Below are 20,726 nucleotides of genomic sequence, written 5' to 3'. Positions count from 1 at the left end.
CCTGCGGTCTAAACAACTCGGCAGCTTGCTCTCTGCCTTGAAGTCCAGCAGTGAGTGTACCACCACCTTCTAATGCAGCACAGATACTAAAGGCCTCTCTCTCCTCCTTCTCTTTTCTCCCCTCTCTCCCCTCTCTCCCCTCTCTCTCCTCTCTCCCCTCTCTCCCCTCTCTCCTCTCTCTCTCTCTCTCTCTCTCTCTCTCTCTCTCTCTCTCTCTCTCTCTCGGAAGAAAAGTGATGTACTAAGTGCACTAGTTAAAAACCAATGGATCCTTTTAGCTGTGCCCAGAGTGCTCGCAGTTAGGTGGAAGCCTGCCTCGGGTTGTGTCTGGGAGGGGCTGCCCAGGTGCTGTGTATGTGCCACTCTGATGTTAAGGTGCTTCACCTCGATATCACGGAACATTTGCAACCTGGACTGGTTATCACCACCGAGCAAGTAGGGAAGCTGCAGCTCAGAACCTGTCAGGAACCTTCCACAAGTGCACGACTAGACCCTGTGTTTGTGTGCAAGGGCCGGAGGTGAAGGGGGAAATGAGAGAGCTTTTAGGAGGATGGCGGGCTGAGGTGATAGACAGAATACAAATGGCCCCCATGAGACTTACTCTGTAGTGTGCCCCCAGGTGACTGGCAGAGTGGTGGTGTTGACAGAAAGTTTCAGACATGAACTACAGTCAAAGGTAAACGTGTAGCTTTGGCCCAAGCACCCACTGCAGAGCTTGGCCTCCATACCCCCCTCCTGTCCTCCCCTCTCACGTACGTCTGTGATTCTACAAGGGCCTTCATAGAGGCCCACAGAGATTGATTCCCCTTCGCAAGCCATTTTATTTACTGCAAATGTTGCTAAGCCCTGTGCGGAAGGGACCCTCTCAGACCCTCGGCTGCCCAGGTCACTGGTTTGGAGCAATGGGGAACAAGGCTCGTTGTCCCTGGACAGCGGGCCCGGGCCCTTGCTGTCTCTTTTCTTCTAGACACCTGTCAGCACAGCTGGCCTCTGTAGTGCAGGTGACAGAGGGCAAGGGATCCCCTTTGCAGCAGCGAACCCTGAGCGAGACCTAACTTTTACTTGCCTTAGTGGAGTGCTGTGGCTTGCGGGCTTCCAGGTTGCCCTGTAGGCCACCCTTCTAGCTGTGCCTGCCCAGGTGGTTCTTCAGTCCCAAACCCTTTTGATCCATATGCATAGTTACCATAGTCACTTAAATGCAAGTTCAAGGCAGCCTTCAGTACTTTAGCTGCATAATCACAACTCTATTTAAATATTTAGATGGCACCTTTAGTTAGTGTTTTTAGTTTCTAGACCAAGACAGCGCTGACTGAGTTTCTTGCTAGTTACTTCCCCTCCATCAGAAAGTGACGTGTGCATCTGATGTCGTGTAAATAGTTCATTAGTTATTGTCAGCCTTTTCGCCAGTCGGAGAGCCAGTGAACTCCCCGGTCCCCACTGTGAGCTGGAAACATTGGGGCATGCTCTACTTTCCCTCTGTCTCTGTAATGGAGTGGATTTCCACAAGAACTTAAGTAATTAAATCCACGGACTGTTCAGCTTTCACCACAGCTTAGTTTATAGAAGAAATTACCCTCAGAGACCAGGACAGAGGTGTTCAAGGGCTTTGTTTTCTTAGGTTTTACTGAAATGTGTCAAGTCTTCTAAGGACGAGACAGGAAAACACTAACTGTAGTTAAGCCTGAATTGCCTGCGCCATGAAGCTTGAGCTTTGGTCTCTGTGGCTTGATAATTACAATCATATGCAGTCAGATTTGGTGGCTTGGTCATGAAGTGAGGTGAGGTTTAAATTAATCATCATTGCTTTTAACATTACTACATAGATTTACACATTTAAAGTAAGAGCTGATTAGAATTGTGGTGGAAGCTGATAGAATATATAATTCTCAAGTATGTTAGATTAGTATACAATTGCTTTCATTTTTCTTCTTTTTTTTAAATAGAGTTTTGACAACAGCATGTATCTTCAGCAGGTAGCCCTAAGCCTTGAGCAAAGCAGGCCATCGTTTTTATGGCCCAACGCTTGTTTTTATTGCAGGTGCTGGACTGGATCGAGAACCATGGGGAAGCATTTCTGAGCAAACATACAGGTGTGGGGAAATCTCTTCATCGGGCCAGAGCTTTGCAGAAACGGCACGAAGATTTTGAAGAAGTAGCACAGGTAAGACACTGGCTTTCACTGTTTTCTCCTATAAATACCGGTGTGCTTGGTTTGGCATCTCTGTTTTAACCACAGCTGAGGAGAGCCAGCCTTGGCTACATGTGTGTGAAGGTGACTCAGAAGAGATGATGCTCAGATTTCAGAGGGTACCTGACCAGCGGAGGCAAAAGATGATGCAGTCAATTGACCCTTTTGAAAACTGTGATGTTCTGGAAACGGAAAAACATCTTGGATGTTTCTGCCATGTGTGTTGCGCCAGTGTCTGTTGATTAGCTTGTGAAAGTTTTGTTCATACCCAGAGGGTAACAGGCCTTGCATTTCTGTGACGTTGGCCGGCATTCTTGTCCTTTTCCCAGTTCTTAGTGTGTGTGCTTAGGAAGCAGGAGGGGAGGCTGCGGTGTGTCCAGAACCGGGAGTTGTGGAGTTCAGGGTGGGCCACGGTGCTCTCTAACCGTGTGACTTTGGAAAGTCTCTGAACGTTTCTGAAGTTAACTCTCTTGTCTGAAGAATAGGCCCCTAGAGAGGAAGGGCGTCTAGGAAGAAAGGACTGGGCTCAGTGATAAACACAGATGTTGGTAAATATGTTTATAAATCTCAATGCTCAATGGGTTGACCACTTAAATGAAAGGCAGCGATTTGATGGGGAGCTACAAACTTCAGTTATAGAGGGAACTGGAGCACCAACCACTTCAACACGGGAGAGGGAAAGGTGTTCCGAGGACGCAGGAGGAGTGGTTTCTCTTGCATGTGCAGATCCAGAAGTATATGTTAGCATTTTCAAGTGACCACTGTACGTGTAGGAATAGAACTCACTTCCAAATAAGTTTAAAGGGAAAAGAAATACAGAAAATTGGATAAATAAAAACTCACCAGATGAATCTGTTGGGAAGGAAAGAAATGAGAACAAACATCATGATAGAAATCACAAAATAAGATGTAGTAATTTGTCTATATAAGTATTGGTAATTACAGTAAACACAAATAGATTATAGTTGTTAAAAGACAAAGATTTATCCAATTGAATACTTTTTAGAAATCATGCTATATTTTGTTTTCAAATGACACACCTAAAACATAAATACCCAGGAAGTTTAAAAAATATATAAACTAGTAGAAAAAGATCTACCAAGAAAATATAGCAAACAAAAACTAGTATAGGAATTGGAATATTAAACTAATAAACTTAAAAGCATGAAACCATTATTAGAAATAAAGAGGGTGTTCAATTATAAAAGGATGAGTGTCAATTATATCCAACACGGTAATCTCAAAGTCTGTAAAACAGAGGTAAACAGCAGTAAACCCTGGCTGCTCTGTCTATAGGTTCTACATGTGAGGAACTAAATATGGGCTAGAATTATGGGAACTAAACAAACTGCACTGAAGTCTTATTCAGTGAAAATGCCTTTAAAACGTTACCTTTTTTGTGTTTTTTAAAAATATTTTTTATTGATTTCAGAGAGGAAGGAAGAGGGAGAGAGATAGAAACATCAATGATGAGAGGGAATCATTGATCGGTTGCCTCCTGCACACCCCCAACTGGGGATCGAGCCCATAACCTGGGCATGTGCCCTTGACCAGAATGGAACCCGTGACCCTCAGTCTGCAGGCTGACAATCTATCCACTGAGCCAAACCAGCTAGGGCAACGTTACCTTCTTTACATGTCTTCATATGTAAAGTGAAAACGAGAATCCCAGCCTTCCTGCTTCTCAGCCTCAAGAAACAGTAAGAAAAGATCATGTTTGGCTGCCTCGCCACAGGTGGATGCAGCTGGGTTTTTTCTTATCTACATTATACGTGGTCTCCCTTCTTGCACTCGCTGGAAAATATTTGCTTTCCTCTTGTAGCAAAAATATGTGGAAAATGTGCTCTTATCTCCCCTTTATTTTCTCCATAAGATAAGGCACTGCTATAGCCAATATGGTTCAAGGAAGGATGTGAAAGTTGGATCATGTGAGCAAAGACGTCAGGCACCAAAGAACCTAAGAGGCAGGACTGGCAACAACCAGACTCTGGAGATGCAGGCTCTGCCCCCCGCAGCGCCTTCCCCCAGCCTCGCCTCACTTCCTGAGCGCTCTCAGACACAGAGGCTGAGGGTCTACTGACGTCCTCCTGTGTGTCCAGCACCCATGACCCTCTCCCTCCCGTTCCTGTGGCTCCTTCCATTCTCAATCAGGGAGACCTCTCCTGTGGCCCATCCTGCCCTGTGTTTTTCTGGTAAACTTGTTTTAGTTGGTCTAAGACAGTCATCAAAGCTGTTGAGACAGGTTCTCGGGGCAGCAAAAGTGAGAACACTTTTTTGTAGGAAATGTCTCTGCTTTAAGGTTTCCAGGGCAAGCCAAGGGCAGAGCCCTGAGCCATGGTCTGCTGCTGATACTGGTTCAGAGATAGGCAGGAGCTTGCCTGCTCCTCCCTCCACCCATCGGAGTGTCAGTTCTTTCCTGTGATCTCTGTTCATTGGCCCTGGGACTCTAAGGGGTGCCTGGCACACTTTTCCTTAAATTGAAAGGGCTTAAAGCTAAATCTGAGCTGTTTGTGGAAAGAAACCTTAAATGTAAACACCTTTTGCAGACTTTGCAAACATATGTGCCCACATTCTCTCCCTCTGGCTTTCAAATAATCACCTGTCATGTGTCAGGCATTCTGCCAGGCATGGGGGGATGGAGAGGGGAGGCAAAGGGTGGAACTACAGGCCAGACCCAGACCCCTGAATGGGCATGGCCACCTGTCAGAGGACTTTCCCTGGTAGTTCTTGCTGGCTAAGCCGAGACCTACTAATGAGTCAATTTCAGTTTGTTGACATGGAAGAGGATGTGAGAGGCAGGTATGGGGGACAACAGCTGGGACTATTGGGCAGCATAGCCATGTGGCCGTGTGGGCTCTGGGGAGCTACGTGCAGGTGACTAGCCTCTCCTCTCTGTGGACCTCTCTCCTTTGCAGACTCATGATGGGGTGAGGCTCCAAGCTCTCCACCCCACACTTGGCTGTGCCTCTTCGCTCTCTCACTCACATCTCAGTGCTCTGCCTGTGCTCTCCTTCCCACTCACTGCCTGTGCTCTCCTTCCCACTGCACTGCCAGGACCCGGCCCTTCCGTCTGGCCTCTTTTCCCAACATCTTCAACTTCTCCCACTCTTAGTTCTTTTCTTTCTGGCACTAAATACTTATAGACCTTGCCCACTCTTGAAAATGTCACTGGATACCGCCCTTTTTTAGATGCCCAGTTGGTTTTGAAAGAGTGCTCTGCCACTTTCCTCTGCCTGCCCATTGACCATCGTTGTCAGCAGTCCAGCACGCAGTAGGCATGCAGTGATTGTCTTTGGTCAATGTAGACCTTCAAAAGTCTATCAGAGCCAAGGTTAAAGACAAAGAGAGAATCTTAAGGGCAGCAAGAGAGACAGTTAGTTACCTGCAAGGGAGCTCCCATAGGCTGTCAGCAGATTTCTCAACAGAAACACTTCAGGCGAAAGGGGATTGGCATGAAGTATTCAAAGTAATAAAAAGCAAGAACCTGCAACCAAGACTGTTCTATCCACCAAGGCTATTATTTAAAATTGAAGGCAAAATAAAGAGCTTCCCAGACAAAAGAAGGCTAAAGGAGTTCAATACTACCAGACCAGAATTACAAGAAATGCTAAAGGGACTGCTTTAAGAAGAAAAAGAAATAGAGAGAGGAACATAGGCATAAAGAAAAAAGTGCCAATAAGTAAGTACCTATCAATAATAACCTTAAATATAAATGGATTAAATGCTCCAATCAAAAGACATAGGGTAACTGAATGGATAAGAAAACACAACAGTACTGGTATATATGCTGTCTGTAAGAGACCCACCTCAGAACAGAAGATTCATACAGACTGAAAGTGAAGGGATAGAAAAAGTATTCTATGCAAATGGAAGCAAACAAACAAAAAAGCTGGTATTGCAATACTTATTTCTAACATAACAGACTTCAAAACAACGGCTATAACTAAGAGACAAATAAGGTCACTACGTAATACTAAAGGGATTGATCCAACAAGAAACGTAAACATAGGAGCACTCAATATAGGAGCACCCAAGTATATTAAAAAAAAACTTTTGGTACACTTTAAGAAAGAGATCAACGGCAATACAGTCATAGTAGGGGACTTTAACACCTCACTAACTTCACTGGATAGATCTTCCAGAAGAAACATCAACAAGGAAACAGCGACCTTAAATGACACACTAGATCTTGATGGATTTAATTACATTTACACAACATTTCACCCCAAAACTGCAGAATACACATTCTTCTCATGTGCACATGGAACATTCTCAAAGATAGATCAGGTTAGAACATAAAGTAAGTCTTAACAAATTCAAGAAAATTGAAATCATATCAAGCATCTTCTTAGATCACAAGGGCATGAAACTAGAAATCAACCACAATAAAACTTAAAACATTCAAACACATGGAGGCTAAATAGCATGTTATTAAATAATGAATGCTTTACTAATGAGATCAATGAAGAAATCAGAAATTACCTGGAAACAAATGAAAATGAACACAAAACAACCAAAATCTGTGGGAAACAATGAAAGCAGTCCCGGGGGGGAAGTTCATAGCATTACAACCTTACCTCAAGAAACAAGAAAATCTCAGATAAGCTTTCTAACCCTACAACTAAAATAACTAGAAATAGAACAACAAGAAAAACCCAGAGTAAGTATAAGGAAGGGAATAAGAGTCACTCTAGCAGTGGGAGTGCAGACCTGGTACATCACAGAGAGCACCCCTGGAACTACTTCCGGCTGGTTCTAAGAGTTGGCTGTGCCTCAGAGTATACCATCGGGCCTCTGAGGTGAATGCCCTCTACGATGGGAACTAGTCACAAGCATAGTAAGCGGGGAGAGGGCCATAAGACCTGGGAAGGTAAGAGTGGACTTCACTCTAGCCCTTCCATCTTGTTTAATAAAGATGGGGTGGGGTAGGAGGGAGGAGGACAGCATTTTAAGCCAGGAGAGATCTTGGCTGTGAGGGGCTCCATTAGGATCATGGCTTTATTAAGCCCCTGTGCAGGAGCTTTAGACAGACAGTGGCCTCAATATTGAGTATCATTACACTTGTGTCAGTAGTTTCATTCATTGACAGCTCCCTAGCTCGTCCCAAACAACAAAATGATGTATCTTGCTTGTGACTTGGTTTAGCACAGTGAGAATGAGGCCCACTGACATGGATTACTACCTTCCCCAGCTTTCCTTCCCTGTCCTCTATATCTTTGACTGTTTTCTGTGAAAACAATTGTAATGGAAGGGATAAGTTCATATTTTAGATTTATGGGTGTGTGTGTTTTTTGACAGTATGGCCTTTGGAGGCACCTTAAAAATGGAAACAGGTACTTTAGGGCTTAATAAGGAGCTTATTTCATGTTCTGAAGCATATTCAAAAGGTAAAGCAAATTTTGCGTTTAGGGAGAAGAAAGGTCCGCTCAGAGTTAAGTTTGAAGTTGGTTAGCTTGTTTCCGGGAGCTGGGTTTTGAAGGACCCTTGGTAAAAAACATTCTAAATTGTTTTTAGTGTAGAGACCTTGAATGAGTAATTGATTTAATAAATAATATAGTTAGCTTCTTCAAAATAGTGAGTCGTGGCATGTTGAAGTAACATAGCAGGTTCAGAAAGGAAGTGGTGAAAGTCTCATGGTGGAATTCCTTTAAGATCTACTAAATATAGTTTTATTTAGAACAATTCTAGTGTTCTGGGAAGGAGGAACCTGAGAGGAACCTCCTCTTTGCTGGGTGGAGAGCCTTGCAGCCAGCACTTCTGCAAGGCACACGCCTTCCCTGCAGGCCTGGCTTCGGGCTTTGTTTCCAAGGCAGCTGTAGCCACAGCGGGAAGCACTTGCCTCATTCTTGCAGGCAGCTTTGCAGAACCCAGGCCTCTGCACGAATCTGAAGGTCCAGGCCTTCTTTGTTTGGTACAGTGATTGTGAGTAGCTATATCCTATTGAATGAGTCTGTGCGAACGAGCTTATAGAGTGTGGCCTACGCAGCCATGTTGAATTTTCACGCAGGAGTTTTAAGAAAGAGATTTAGAACGCTTTCCACGTGCGGCTTTTGCAGATGACTGGCGGAAAGGAAGATGCTCTCTGACAGCCGTCTTCTAAATAGTTGTCTACATTGATGTTCCCTTTTAGATGGAAAAAGCTCTGAACACAAAAGCCAGGAAAACCCAGAAAACTGGCTCAAGGGAGACGCTGATGTGAGGGTCACAGATTTCTCTAATACGATTGATTGGTACATCACTAGCATAGCATCTTCCCATCGCTGTTCTGTCTGGTCTGCTTATTCCTTGGAATTCAGATTACCTTCCAAAGACATGACCTGTCAGGAAGTCATTCTCCATGAAGCCACTTCTGTCAGCAGCATTTTATATGCCCCATGAATTATCTTATCTTCCAGGAGAAAGAACTGTGAGATTTAGAAGGCAGGAACCTTACCTTTCACTCTATATTTGCAGAAGATAAGTAGGTGATTCTCTTACTGCCTAGGCCCTGCTCTAACTCCCAGGTCCATGCTCTGACACCCTGGTCCCTGCTCTAACTCCCAGGTCCATGCGCTAACTCCCTGGTCCATGCTCTAACTCCCTGGCTGATGCTCTAACTCCCTGGTCCATGCTCTAACTCCCTGGCTGATGCTCTAACTCCCTGGTCCATGCTCTAACTCCCACGTCCCTGCTGTAACTCCCTGGTCGCTGCTCTAACTCCCAGGTCCATGCTCCAACTCCCTGGCCGATGCTCTAACTCCCAGGTCCATGCTCTAACTCCCTGGCTGATGCTCTAACTCCCTGGCCGATGCTCTAACTCCCTGATCGATGCTCTAACTCCCAGGTCCATGCTCCAGCTCCCTGGCCGATACTCTAACTCCCAGGCCAGTCCTAAGCTCACTCAGCTTTTGCCAGGAGGATGCTCTGCAGTCAGCAGGTGGACATACAGAACTCCTCCACATTTTTAGCCTTGAAATGCTCATGTTTTTATCCTGTCCTATTTTTTCTAAGATCAGGAAAAGCCATCTTTTCCACCAGATTCTTTGGGACTTTAGCTCCCAAGGATGGTAGAGAGGAAGTTCTGGTCTGCCTTTGAAAAGCCCTGTTTCCTGACTCCTAGCAATTATGCAATTATTTAACTTCTTAAGAAAAGAGGAAACCTTTGGGGCCCCCTCGCTGGCCTGGCCCTTATCTCCTTAGTCCTCCTCCGCAGTGATTGTTAGTCCCTCAGACGAGGAGCCGAGCCTGGAGAGATGCCCCCAGCGGCAGGACGGCAGGTAGGTGAGAGACATCTAGGCTCTTCAGACTCTGAAATGGGCTTTCTTTCCTGACACCCCTCCTCTCCTTAAGTCTACTGGAAGTTGGGACTACATTTTCCCTTGTAAGATGAACCCTGGCCTAGGCATTTGTTGTTTGAACAATCCTAGCTCCACTGGTTGACTTGGGTGAGTTACTTCTCTTCTCTGTGCCTCAGTTTTCTCACGTGTGAAATGGGAATAAAATGGTGCCCATGTCAAAGGGCTGTTGTGGGGAGCGGACTAAGTGTGCCAAATTTGGCACTTGTGGCCTGTTTGCTTACTAACGCGTGGAATCTCCTGGAAAAGGATTGAGGGTGACTGTTCCTGTGAAGAGTGGCCTTTGGTGTCAGAGAGGCCCGTGCGGACCTGGACTCGAGCAGCCCTGTACTGGGTGCCCCAGGAAGGCCTTGAACCCTCAGTGCTGGCTCATTCCTTCAAGTGTGAAATGAGAAGTGGGACTACGTGAATGCTGGTTAGTGTCCCAGATCATGTGAAATGCACTTGTTCCTTTGGGACTTTTATTGTTGCAATGCCGTTCCCTGCCAGCAAAGAGGTGGGCAGCTTTCAGAAACACAGTGTTTGCCTCTTGGGAGGCACTGTCACTGCAGATCCACCCGAGAGGTAAGCGGCTTCAGGGCTGTAGTGACATTCAACAAGAAAACAGGGTTCAGCTCCTTAAAACGTGTGTGTGCAGCATAAGCAGGAGACAGGGAGCCGTGCCTCCGCCTAGCGGACAGAGCGTGGGTCCTGGGTGAGGCCCTCGGGGAAGCGTGGATCTCCATCACCCTTCATCCCGGAAGTCCCCTCACAGTGCCGCCTCTGGTGATCAGAGAACCCTTGTGGGCAGATGTGGACAGAGCCTCCGAGGAGCCCTGATGACCTTAGCTGATGTCACTGGCAGAGCCTGCCCTCCCCAGAGGCCTCGTCTGGTGGCTGGAGTGTTAGCCTCTCGGAGGGAAGGGCTAGGTGTATACACACGCATTTTTAAATAAGCTTTTTTAGACCAGTTTTAGATTTCCAGAAAAACTGTGACAGTGGCATAGAGCATTCCCATACCCTCCACCCCACCCCCAGTTTTCCTGATTATTACCATCTTTCCTAGTGTGGTGTGTGTGTTACAATCAATGACCCAATGTTGATACACTGTTGTTAACTCGAGTCCGTACTTTGGTCAGATTTGCTGTTTCCTCCTACCCCAGGACCCACCCAGGACCCCACATTCTGTTTAGTTGTCATGGTGCCTAGGTTCCTGTTGGCTCCCATAGTTTCTGTCATTATTCTTATTGTCGTTGGTAATGGCAGTCATCCTTTCCCCTCATCATTGCCGCATTAGTTTAGTGCTCACTCATAGACTGATTCCTCCCTCATTCATCAGAAGGCGGGTGGTCTGTGGTCTCTAGCCTGAGGGTCACAAAGTTGGTACTGGGGCCTCCGATGTGAAAGTCTCCTCCCGACCTCTGCAGCTCCGAGGTGGTGTGATCATCCACGTGAGCTCCGAGGTGGTGTGATCATCCACGTGAGCACCGAGGTGGTGTGATCATCCACGTGAGCTCCGAGGTGGTGTGATCACCCACGTGCAGCTCCGAGGTGGTGTGATCATCCACGTGCAGCTCCGAGGTGGTGTGATCATCCACGTGAGCTCCGAGGTGGTGTGATCATCCACGTGCAGCTCCGAGGTGGTGTGATCATCCACGTGCAGCTCCGAGGTGGTGTGATCATCCACGTGAGCTCCGAGGTGGTGTGATCATCCATGTGCAGCTCTGAGGTGGTGTGATCATCCACGTGAGCTCCGAGGTGGTGTGATCATCCACGTGAGCTCCGAGGTGGTGTGATCATCCACGTGAGCTCCGAGGTGGTGTGATCATCCACGTGAGCTCTGAGGTGGTGTGATCATCCACGTGAGCTCTGAGGTGGTGTGATCATCCACGTGAGCTCCGAGGTGGTGTGATCATCCACGTGAGCTCTGAGGTGGTGTGATCATCCACGTGCAGCTCCGAGGTGGTGTAATTGTCCACACCCGGCTCTGAGGTGTGATCATCCATGTGCAGCTCTGAGGTGGTGTGATCACCCACGTGAGCTCCGAGGTGGTGTGATCATCCACGTGCAGCTCTGAGGTGGTGTAATTGTCCACACCCGGCTCTGAGGTGTGATCATCCACATGTGCTACGAGGTGGTGTGATCATCCACATGTGCTACGAGGTGGTGTGATCATCCACGTGCAGCTCCAAGGTGGTGTGATCATCCACATGAGCTCCAAGTTGGTGTGATCACCCACGTGCAGCTCTGAGGTGTGGTCATTCAGGGAGGGCTGCTTCTTGTCACAGCTGTGGTTGGCAGGCTGCCAGACTGCGCCACGGGGATGTGGAGGGCCAGGAAGATTTGTACAGGACATAGGGTGGGTGTTTATAAAACATGCTTTTGTTACAAAGTTCTTTTGAAGTGGGCAGTTTCACTGTTTCTGCTTTATGTAGGAATTATTATAATTTAGCGTCTAAATATGTCACACTGAGTATATATAGAACTCATTATATATAACAGTCTTCTTAAAAGTTCTGCACTTAGATCGGGAACTGACTGCTTTCAAATTATGTCAAACAATTTGATTGCAAAGAACATGTAAAATGTACACAGGCATTCTCCAAGTCTGGCCATAATTAGTCGCTTTTAAGGGATTCTTCGACATCTCTTCCATCTTGTATTTAGAAAGAAACTGAGAGATCCTTTGTTAACAGGACAGAGTGTTGCCATGAGACTTTGGGTAGTATTGAAATGGAAAGACCCCCTGAAGATGGTTTCTCAGGTGGACGGAGGAGGATGTGACCCTGGACCTGGCCTTGCAGCAGTGCATGAACTGGGCTCCGCGTGGAGGCCCAGGTGCTGAACAGCATCAGGGTGGTGTATGCGTGGGCTCTGGAGTCCCAATTTCACCAGCTGCCCGCCTCATCCGTGAGCCCATTGGCTCCCTCCAGGCCTCAGTTTCCTTGCCCATAAAAGGATGTGGTTGGGATTGGACAGCCCGGGCAAGGGGAGCACTCGTTTCTGACGCACCATACGTGACACGGGGATGGTGATGAAAAGAGCAGACAGACATTAGCTGGTCTTTATCGTCCCTGTCGACTCTGTCGGCACCGCATCCCCATGCTGCCCACACAGGGATGACTGTCCCATCCCCCCGGCACATCGGGGGCACTTGCTCTGTATGTGTGGGTCAGTGTCACTGTGGAGGCCACCTCACACCCGTCATGCTGTGTATTACATCTGTTTTAAATTTTTCACCTTGCAGGAAGTACAGCATAAAGAACTCACTTTGTGCTTCTTAATTTAAATTCTGCTGGACAACCGCCATTCCACCATCAAAGTCAGGACGTTAACACTGATGCCTGATGGCCTTCCAGCCCTCGCAGCCCACGAGGCTTTCACAGCCGAAGGGGTCAGTGACCTTCAGTTGTCACGTCTCTGAGATCCTTGGCCTGGAGGGTCTTCATTCTCTCTTGACCTTGCGACCTGACCCGTTGGAAGGTTTCAGGCCATTATTTTGGAGAATGCACCTCACTGTGGGTTTGTCAAATGTTTCCTGGTGATTAGATTCTGGTTACTGTGTGTCTTCATTGGGGCATCACGGGGGGCAGCTGGATACCACCCTCTGGGGGCACACGATTTTAACTTGTCCGGTGCACCTGGTTCACTCTGACCCCTGGGTTACGATGGGCGTCTGCCTGCCTTCTCCACTGGACAGCGAGTCTTTCCCCCTTGGTCGTTAGTACGCACTTTGTGGGAGGTGCTCTGACGTTCTATAGACGCCTGGTCCTCATCCAGTTCTATTTATGTCAGCGTGGACTCATGGCTTCCTCACATTCAGTGCATTGCATCGGTTATGTTACTGCTCACCCTCGTCGCCCTGACTGGCCAGCGGAGCCTCCTCAAGCCAGCTTCTGTGTCCTGTCCACATTGTTCTTGAGGGTTTCCATACTCTTGGCCCCGTAAAAAGTCTCAGGGCCATCTTGTACTGTGTCCACTCCACCCGGGACCCTGCCGTCCCTCCTCCTTGTTCACAGTGGTTCCTCCAGTTCTGCTCCAGTGCCGTGCAGTTAACTCAGCTTTCTCCCTTCCCCATATTTGTAACTCCGTTCCCCACAGTGAGGAACCTGCCTCTCATTATCCTCGGTAGATTAGTGCCCCTGGCCATAAGCAGCTGGGGTGCAGGGGTGCCCTTGCCCCCATCAGGCTTGGACTCCCACAGGGACACCCTCCCCACACTCGGGATGCTGCCCACCCTCACTGATGAGTCCTGACCTTGCTCGGCTGTAGAACTAAAATATTGGAGGAGAAGGGTGAAGGGCTTAACCCATTTTTATTTCTTTTTTTTTTTAATTTTTTAATTTTTATTGATTTCAGAGAGGAAGGGAGAGGGAGAGAGATAGAAACATCAATGATGAGAGAAAATCATTGATCGGCTGCCTCCTGCATGCCCCCTACTGGGGATTGAGCCCGCAACCCAGGCATGTGCCCTTGACTGGAATCGAACCCGGGGCCCTTCAGTCCGCAGGCTGACATTCTATCCACTGAGCCAAACCAGCGAGGGCTCAACCCATTTTTCAAGGGGAGCCACAAGGTTCCCGGGCCTTCTCGGAAGTCCTGCACCTGCCCCGACCTCTCCCAGTGCCCTCTCACCGATAGTCAACAGTCTCAGGCTCTGGCCTACCTGCTTGTTTGAGGAACCCACCTGCAACCTCTGCTTCAGCAAGAATCAAAACGGGGGTAATTTTCAGAGTAGTTTAGACACCTGTTTTTTCCTTAACTTCCAACTCTTTTAAACGCTGGCTATTTTGTAGCCATTATAGTTATTACTTCCTTTTTCTGAGAAAATGTGCCCAATAAGTAGAAACATGTGAAAAGGGGCAGCGACGTACTTACGTTTTTGTGGAATTAACCTGTCACTTGCACTTGGAATGATCATGCGTGCCCTCTCATAGCGAAAGGCACAAAACTGGAACTCTCCTCTGTCATGGCATGAGAGAAGTGAGGCGGGCCTGCGGCTCCGTGCCGCCTCCCGGCTGTGCAGGTACAAGGGCTCAGAGCCCTGGATGAGTCAGGAGGCGGCCAACGATGGCCTGCAGATACCTCTCGCCGCCGGACACGGAAGGGCCGGTCATGAGGTTCGAGGTTTGACTGTCTAAGACAGGACTGGACGAGGCTGCTGATAGGGGTGTAGTAACTGAAGTCAGCTTTTCCGTCGTGTTTCTGTTTGATTCGCGGAAATGATCGGGAGCAGCGCAGACTGACTGCAGTGCCGTGGCCCCGGCCTGGCCGGTGTGTGTTGTTCACCGTGTGTTTCTCTGGCTGTTCTCTCGTGCAGAACACATACACCAATGCGGACAAGTTGCTAGAGGCCGCAGAGCAGCTGGCGCAGACGGGGGAATGTGACCCCGAAGAGATTTATCAGGCCGCCCATCAGCTCGAAGACCGGATCCAGGACTTTGTGCGGCGTGTTGAGCAACGGAAGATTCTACTGGACATGTCAGTGTCCTTTCACACGCACGTGAAAGAGGTGAGACTCGGGACGGGGAGGGGAGCCCGGGACTGCGAGGGTCTCTGACACGAGCCGTGGCATGAGAGTGTGGACCAGAGCTGGGCGGTGGTGATCGCAGCCTGCTCCCTCCAGCTGAGCGGCCAGCGTGGACGGGACCGAGCTGGACTCCCGAAGGCCTTCCTTGCAGCACAGGCACATGCAGCCTTTGCTGGGGGTGGCCTGTGAGGGGTGGGCGTCTGGGGAGAGGTGTGGATGAGGAGGTGAGTGAGCTGAAGGAGATCCTTTAACTTGGAGAGAGACAGGCGTGCACCTGTTTTTGCATAAATAGACGGCCCACACATTGTGGTCAGAGCTGCTGGGTTTCCCTTCTGTGTTAGCCTGTCATGTGGCTCAAGTCACAGTTGCCTTCTGATTTTTATCTGACTGTGTGGCCATTCTCAGATACTAATAAAAGTGAACTTGACGGAATACTGACTGTACCAGACATGAGCATTAATTAAGGCCATATCAGTTTTGGTGATGTCTGCTCAGTGTTAGCTCTGCAGTTCGCAATTCTTTTTAAGAATCACACCTGGAAAAAGGTTGGTGCCTGTAGCTCTTGTCCCAGACCAGGCATTCCAATCCTGTGTGTTGTGATCTCTGGGCTCTTTACTCTCTCACGCCCAGAGGACAAAACACAGAATACTTCTTGTTTCTGGGGAGAGAGAAGAGGCAGTATTTTCACGGAGATGGCAGATATTTTATGCCTGGAGTCTGATGCGGAAAGTGGTTGATGGAGGCGTCAGCCTCAATTTCACCCTTAAACTCGGGTTTGGGAACATTCTGGGGACCCATTTCTCCCTCTTTATTTTTCTCTCTGAAAGGAATTCATGAGATGCTTAACCTCCTCTTAGAAGATGAAGACTGGGGCTCTGCCTTTTCAAAAAATGTTTTTAAAACAGTATTTAACAGAACTGTTGATTAGTCTCACACAACTTGGGATTTTATTTTAGGAGAACTTTTATTCTCCTACATTTGTTTTCTACCTCTCGATCTCTGTAGTCCCTTTAGTATTATTTGCAGCATTTTATTCACATCAGTTCTTTTTATTATTATTATTTTTTATTTAAATATATTTTATTGATTTTTTACAGAGAGGAAGGGATAGGGATAGAGAGTTAGAAACATCAATGGGAGAGAAACATCGATCAGCTGCCTCTTGCACACCTCCTACTGGGGATGTGCCTGCAACCAAGGTACATGCCCTTGACTGGAATCGAACCCGGGACCCTTCAGTCTGCAGGCCGACAGTCTATCCACTGAGCCAAACCGGTCAGGGCAGTTCTGATTATAATATTCCCATGATGAGTCTTTGTTACCTGTCCTCCTCTCCTTTCCAATGCATTTTCCACTGCTCATTCCTTCACTTTCTCGCTCATTCATCCCAAAGTGTCCCCTGAGCCACTGTAATGCACCAGGAGGTTGTGCACAAGGGAATGACAGTGGAAAATATACTTCTGTGTCACATATTTCAGACGATGGTTTGTTTCTCTTGGTGGATGTTAAGTGCCTTGAAGAGCAGAACTGTCGCACTTACCTTTGTACCGACAGCTGGCCTCCGTGCCAGGCTTAGCAGAGTCAGTCGCTGGGAATAATGATGTCTATTTCTAGCACATGTTCTGAGATTTAATGATATAGGGACATGTTTCTATTTTCAAATATAGCAAAAGCACAATTATTTTCATCCATTTGTACTCATTCAACTTCTTTCTCAAAATTGGGTCCGGAGTTAATTAATAATTACCTGGGAAATGTGTGGGTTGTTTGAGGCCACCAGGTGGTCACGGTGAGGTCCTGGCCAGGGCTTGTCTCTGGGATTGACTCAGGGCCCTGAGTGGGGTTTTGTTCGTTGATTCCAGAAGCCGGGGTTTCCCAGGAAAGGTCGTTCTCATTTGGATCGGCTGCGATTCTTGCTGGGTTTCAGGAAAGGAGCCTTGGGTTCTGCTTCTGCAGACTTACACTCTGAACTGGGACCAGGCTTTGTTTGGGGTAATGCCTGGGAGAGACCCTTTCATTTTGTTCAGGAGTCAACAAGAAAGCCCCCCAGCCACCTGGGGATTTTTTTTGTCTGGCGTACGAGCCTGGCTCCGTTTTTATGCCTACCACTTAGGCATGCAGACTGCTTTCTCTATGCCCAGCCAGTGCTCACTCTCCCTGGACCTTGCACTGTGGTCGGAGGAGAGCTACTAGGAAGCGGGGGCTCTCATCGCTCCTTGGGGTACAGAGCACTGGGAGCGGCCTCTTGTCCCGTCCTCACCTAGTTTGCTCCTGGCTTCTCCCCTTTTCTCCTCTTACGCATGTTTGCATTGGTATTATTTCATGATACTGACTTCGATTTGCCCAGCCCATACATCCTACATAAATTCCCTTTCGTCATATTAAGAGATCTTTTATCACCCATCTAAAAGCACCGAGCTCTGTGCTGCACCGAGAATGCCAGGGACCGCTGAACCCTCACCCCTCTGATCAGGGCAGCGGGCGTGTGCACCAGGAGTGCGTTGGGAGATTCAGGCCGAAGAAGGTGCTGTGCTGCTCATGGCTGAAGAGTTCCCCTTTGATTTCTGCTCTCATACCGGAAACTGGATCCCACTTTAAGTTCAGAGTGGTGCCTTCTGAAATTCCACCTGCCAGTTGCCATTGAAACTACCTACTTCTGCTCCTGGCTTGCAGCTGGAAACTGTGGCTTTTGTACTTCCCACACCACCTTACGAATGATCGTCTTAGTGATAGACAAGAGTAGATGCCAAGAGCAGTAGCTTCTGTTTATAAAGTGCTTGTAGTAATTGACTCTCAAACTGGCTTTGCCAGTTAGGGAAGACCTATATGGTAACATGAGCCCATTTCATAGATGAGAAAGCTGAGGGTAGAGAGCTCCAAAGGATTTCTCAAGGCCACCCACAGCTGGTGTGTTGTGAGCAGGTTTGTAGCCTGTGTAAGACTGTGTACTGGAGAGTGGTTGCCCCTAGAGCAATCCCCAAATCTCGGGGTCCCAATTCCACCACCCACAGAATCAGCTGGAAGCTCAGTCCTTCCCTGGGATTCGCGCCCCCCTCCCCCAATGAGTTCCTAGTCGTCTCTGGTGGGTCTCCCCTCCCCAGTTAGTGAGGAAGGGGCTTTTTTGGGGGTTTTCTCCCAGCAGAGCGAGGTTCCTCCTCTAGGCTCCACCCAGCACAGTTTGTGGAAGGGTATAACTGGGTCAGACTCAGGCGGACACAGGATCCAGTTTTTATCAGTTTTCTCCCCAGAACTCCTGTGTCTCCCTAGCCCAGCCTTCTCTGTGGTCCTGGTCCCTGGCCCAGGCCTGTGCACACCTGCAGCCACTTGTGGGCTGGCTTCAAGTTCTCTTCCATGAAGTGGGACTCTAGCTCAGAGGGCCTCTAGGGGGCAGCGTTGCCTGAGTCTGCCTGCCTGAGGAGCCGAGGCTGTGGGCACAGTTTTCTTGCTCATGGAGTCCACGCCGCTGAGAACTTGCTTAGAAGGAAACTTGCTGCCAAGCAGAGATTTATCTTTTATTGTAAATTAACAGCTAGCACAGAAGTCCAGGTTTCTTTTCTTCACATTCAGGTCGTTTTTGGTAAAAATTTTTCAGGCCTCTGGGAGACCTTTTCTCATTGCTTTGTGCAGAGGTTATTTTAGGAGGCATAGGTACCATTTTCAAAGCTTAAACAATAGGCTTTGCCTGAATCCTGTTGCATTACAAATGCGTCAGTTCATCTAAAATTGACATCAGAAATACTTTTCTCTGAGACTTTTTTGAATGAGAATATTTCTGTTGGACCAGACAGAAACATTCTCAAGGGGAAAGGACCTTTGGGCAATTGAACATCATGGATTTAGAGGTAACCTCGCCCCTCCTATCTCGGTTTCCCCCTCTTCACCTGCCTGATCCCAGCACGGTCCCTGCAGGCTCCTGCACAGCTGCGCTCTACTGGGCGGGCACGTTCCACCGTGGACATGTGTTGAAATGTCCAGGATGTGGAGGGAATAAGCTACATGTCCAGGAGGAGAGGAAAAGGCCTCACACCTGGCACAAGGGAAGTGATTTCTATAGAAGCCAGACATCCCAGCAACTGTCCTCGCGCCGTTCTGTTCTTAGGTGTGAAAGATTAAAATGTTGGATGGTGTTAAGTTGACCAGACTGTGACATATTTTGAATAATTGGCAGGAACCTGGATACGTTTTGAAAAATATCTAGAGAAAGAAGGCTTTTAAAACATGTGAGTCTTATTATTAGAAGAATTTTCCTTGCAAGAACAAAACTAATAGTGGTGGTTAACATTTACTTACCTCTTCACTCCGGGTACATGACCCTACCTCACCTTCCCGGTGGCCTGTGAGGCAGGCATTATTACCACGCCCGTCTTATAGAAGAACTAGAGGCCCGATGCACGAAATTCGTGCAAGGACCTTGGCCCCAGCCCCCACCCGCCACCACTGCAGCGGGGGCCTCTGCCACCTCTGCCATGGCCCCCGCCACTGCAGCTTTGTCTGGAAGGAAGGACGTCCGGAAGGACGTCTGGTCTAATTAGCATATTATGCTTATATTGTTATAGATAAGCTGACACCTGGATCCAGGTAAGGAACGGACCCGCGGTAACACCATAGGAAACGTTACCTCAGGATTTGAACTCCAACAGTCTGACTTCAGAACCCATGTTCTTCACTGTTATTCCAGGTTCCCTCTCATGAGAAGTGTGTTGGTTTAATTACTTGGGGATAAAAGACGACCTCGTATGTGGTGGCCGTGGCGTCACAGGGCACAGTGGTGCAGTGTGCCTCAAGAGGGGGTTTGCACTCCTCTTCACAGTGTGTAGAAGCAAGACTTGTTCAACTGGTTCTGTCCTTAAATGGTACTTAATGGTAGTCGTGTTCAATGGGAGTATTTGCTGGAGAAGAGGAATTCTGCAGACACCTCCACCTGCCCCGCATCCTGTCCCACAGGCGGGGTCACACTGGGTCAGCGAGGAGACCTGACCCAGCTGTTTGAATGGGGGGAGGGGACTTGGGACAGCTGTGTGGGAGGGTGTGTCTCATCCGGGACCTGCAGACTCCTACCAGCTGTCTTAATTAATGTTGCTTTGCTGATACTGCAGTGTTCTTCTAGTGGGCTTTTAAAAACTTGCATTTCTGTGTGTTTGCTCAACGAATTTCATTTCTACTAATGTTATGAGATGCTAGCTTTTAAAAGCGCAGTGTCACTAAAACTAGAGGCTGCAATGGCTCCAGCGTGTGGTCTGATGTGCCTGCCAGACCCTCCTGTGATGCAGTTAGTGTTCGGGGTAGTGTTGGCTCCTTTACCTTCCTTCTCATCGATACTAATGTTAGATCACATGAGAGAAGAGCGCTCTTTTTTGGATGTACATTTGCTTAAATCATTCAACTCCCCTGGATGAGCATAAAATGCTGAGGGAGCACTATTCCTGAAGACTCAGCAGCTTACTGCGCTGTGTCCCTCCATTCATTCCCTAGGAGTCCTCCATTGTCTGCCATCACTCAGCTGCGGGGGCTGTCCAGTGTGCTCAGGGCCCTCTGCCCTGGCTCCCCCACAGTGACGGGGTTAGGGGGCAGCTTTAGGGCAGCACGTGGATTAAGGTGGAAAACAGTTGAGACTTTGAAAGAAGGGAGTGAAATAAGTGGTTTGTTGTTTTTTGGTTTTTTTTTTGGCAGAAGAAAAACAGTTGCAAAGGTCTAC

General features: G+C 48.1%; 1 protein-coding gene across 5 annotated transcripts in view; it reads left to right on the top strand.

Annotated features, from left to right (window-relative positions):
* Window positions 1–20,726, top strand: part of TRIO (trio Rho guanine nucleotide exchange factor) — a gene marked incomplete at its 5' end in the record, with an annotated part of 311,845 nt that overhangs the window by 159,001 nt on the left and 132,118 nt on the right. For all 5 annotated transcript variants that reach the window (XR_013961230.1, XM_080680654.1, XM_080680655.1 and 2 more), the window contains 2 exons: window positions 2,039–2,161; window positions 14,822–15,013. Coding sequence is in view for 4 of the 5 variants with exons in the window: in XM_080680654.1 (XP_080536780.1) it covers window positions 2,039–2,161; window positions 14,822–15,013 (315 nt within the window). The remainder of the gene's footprint in view (window positions 1–2,038; window positions 2,162–14,821; window positions 15,014–20,726) is intronic.

This window comes from Plecotus auritus, assembly GCF_963455305.1.
Source record: "Plecotus auritus genome assembly, chromosome: 7".
Lineage (NCBI taxonomy): Eukaryota > Metazoa > Chordata > Mammalia > Chiroptera > Vespertilionidae > Plecotus > Plecotus auritus.
The sequence above is the reverse complement of the archived record's forward strand: the minus strand, read 5'-3'. Positions and strand labels throughout refer to the sequence as shown.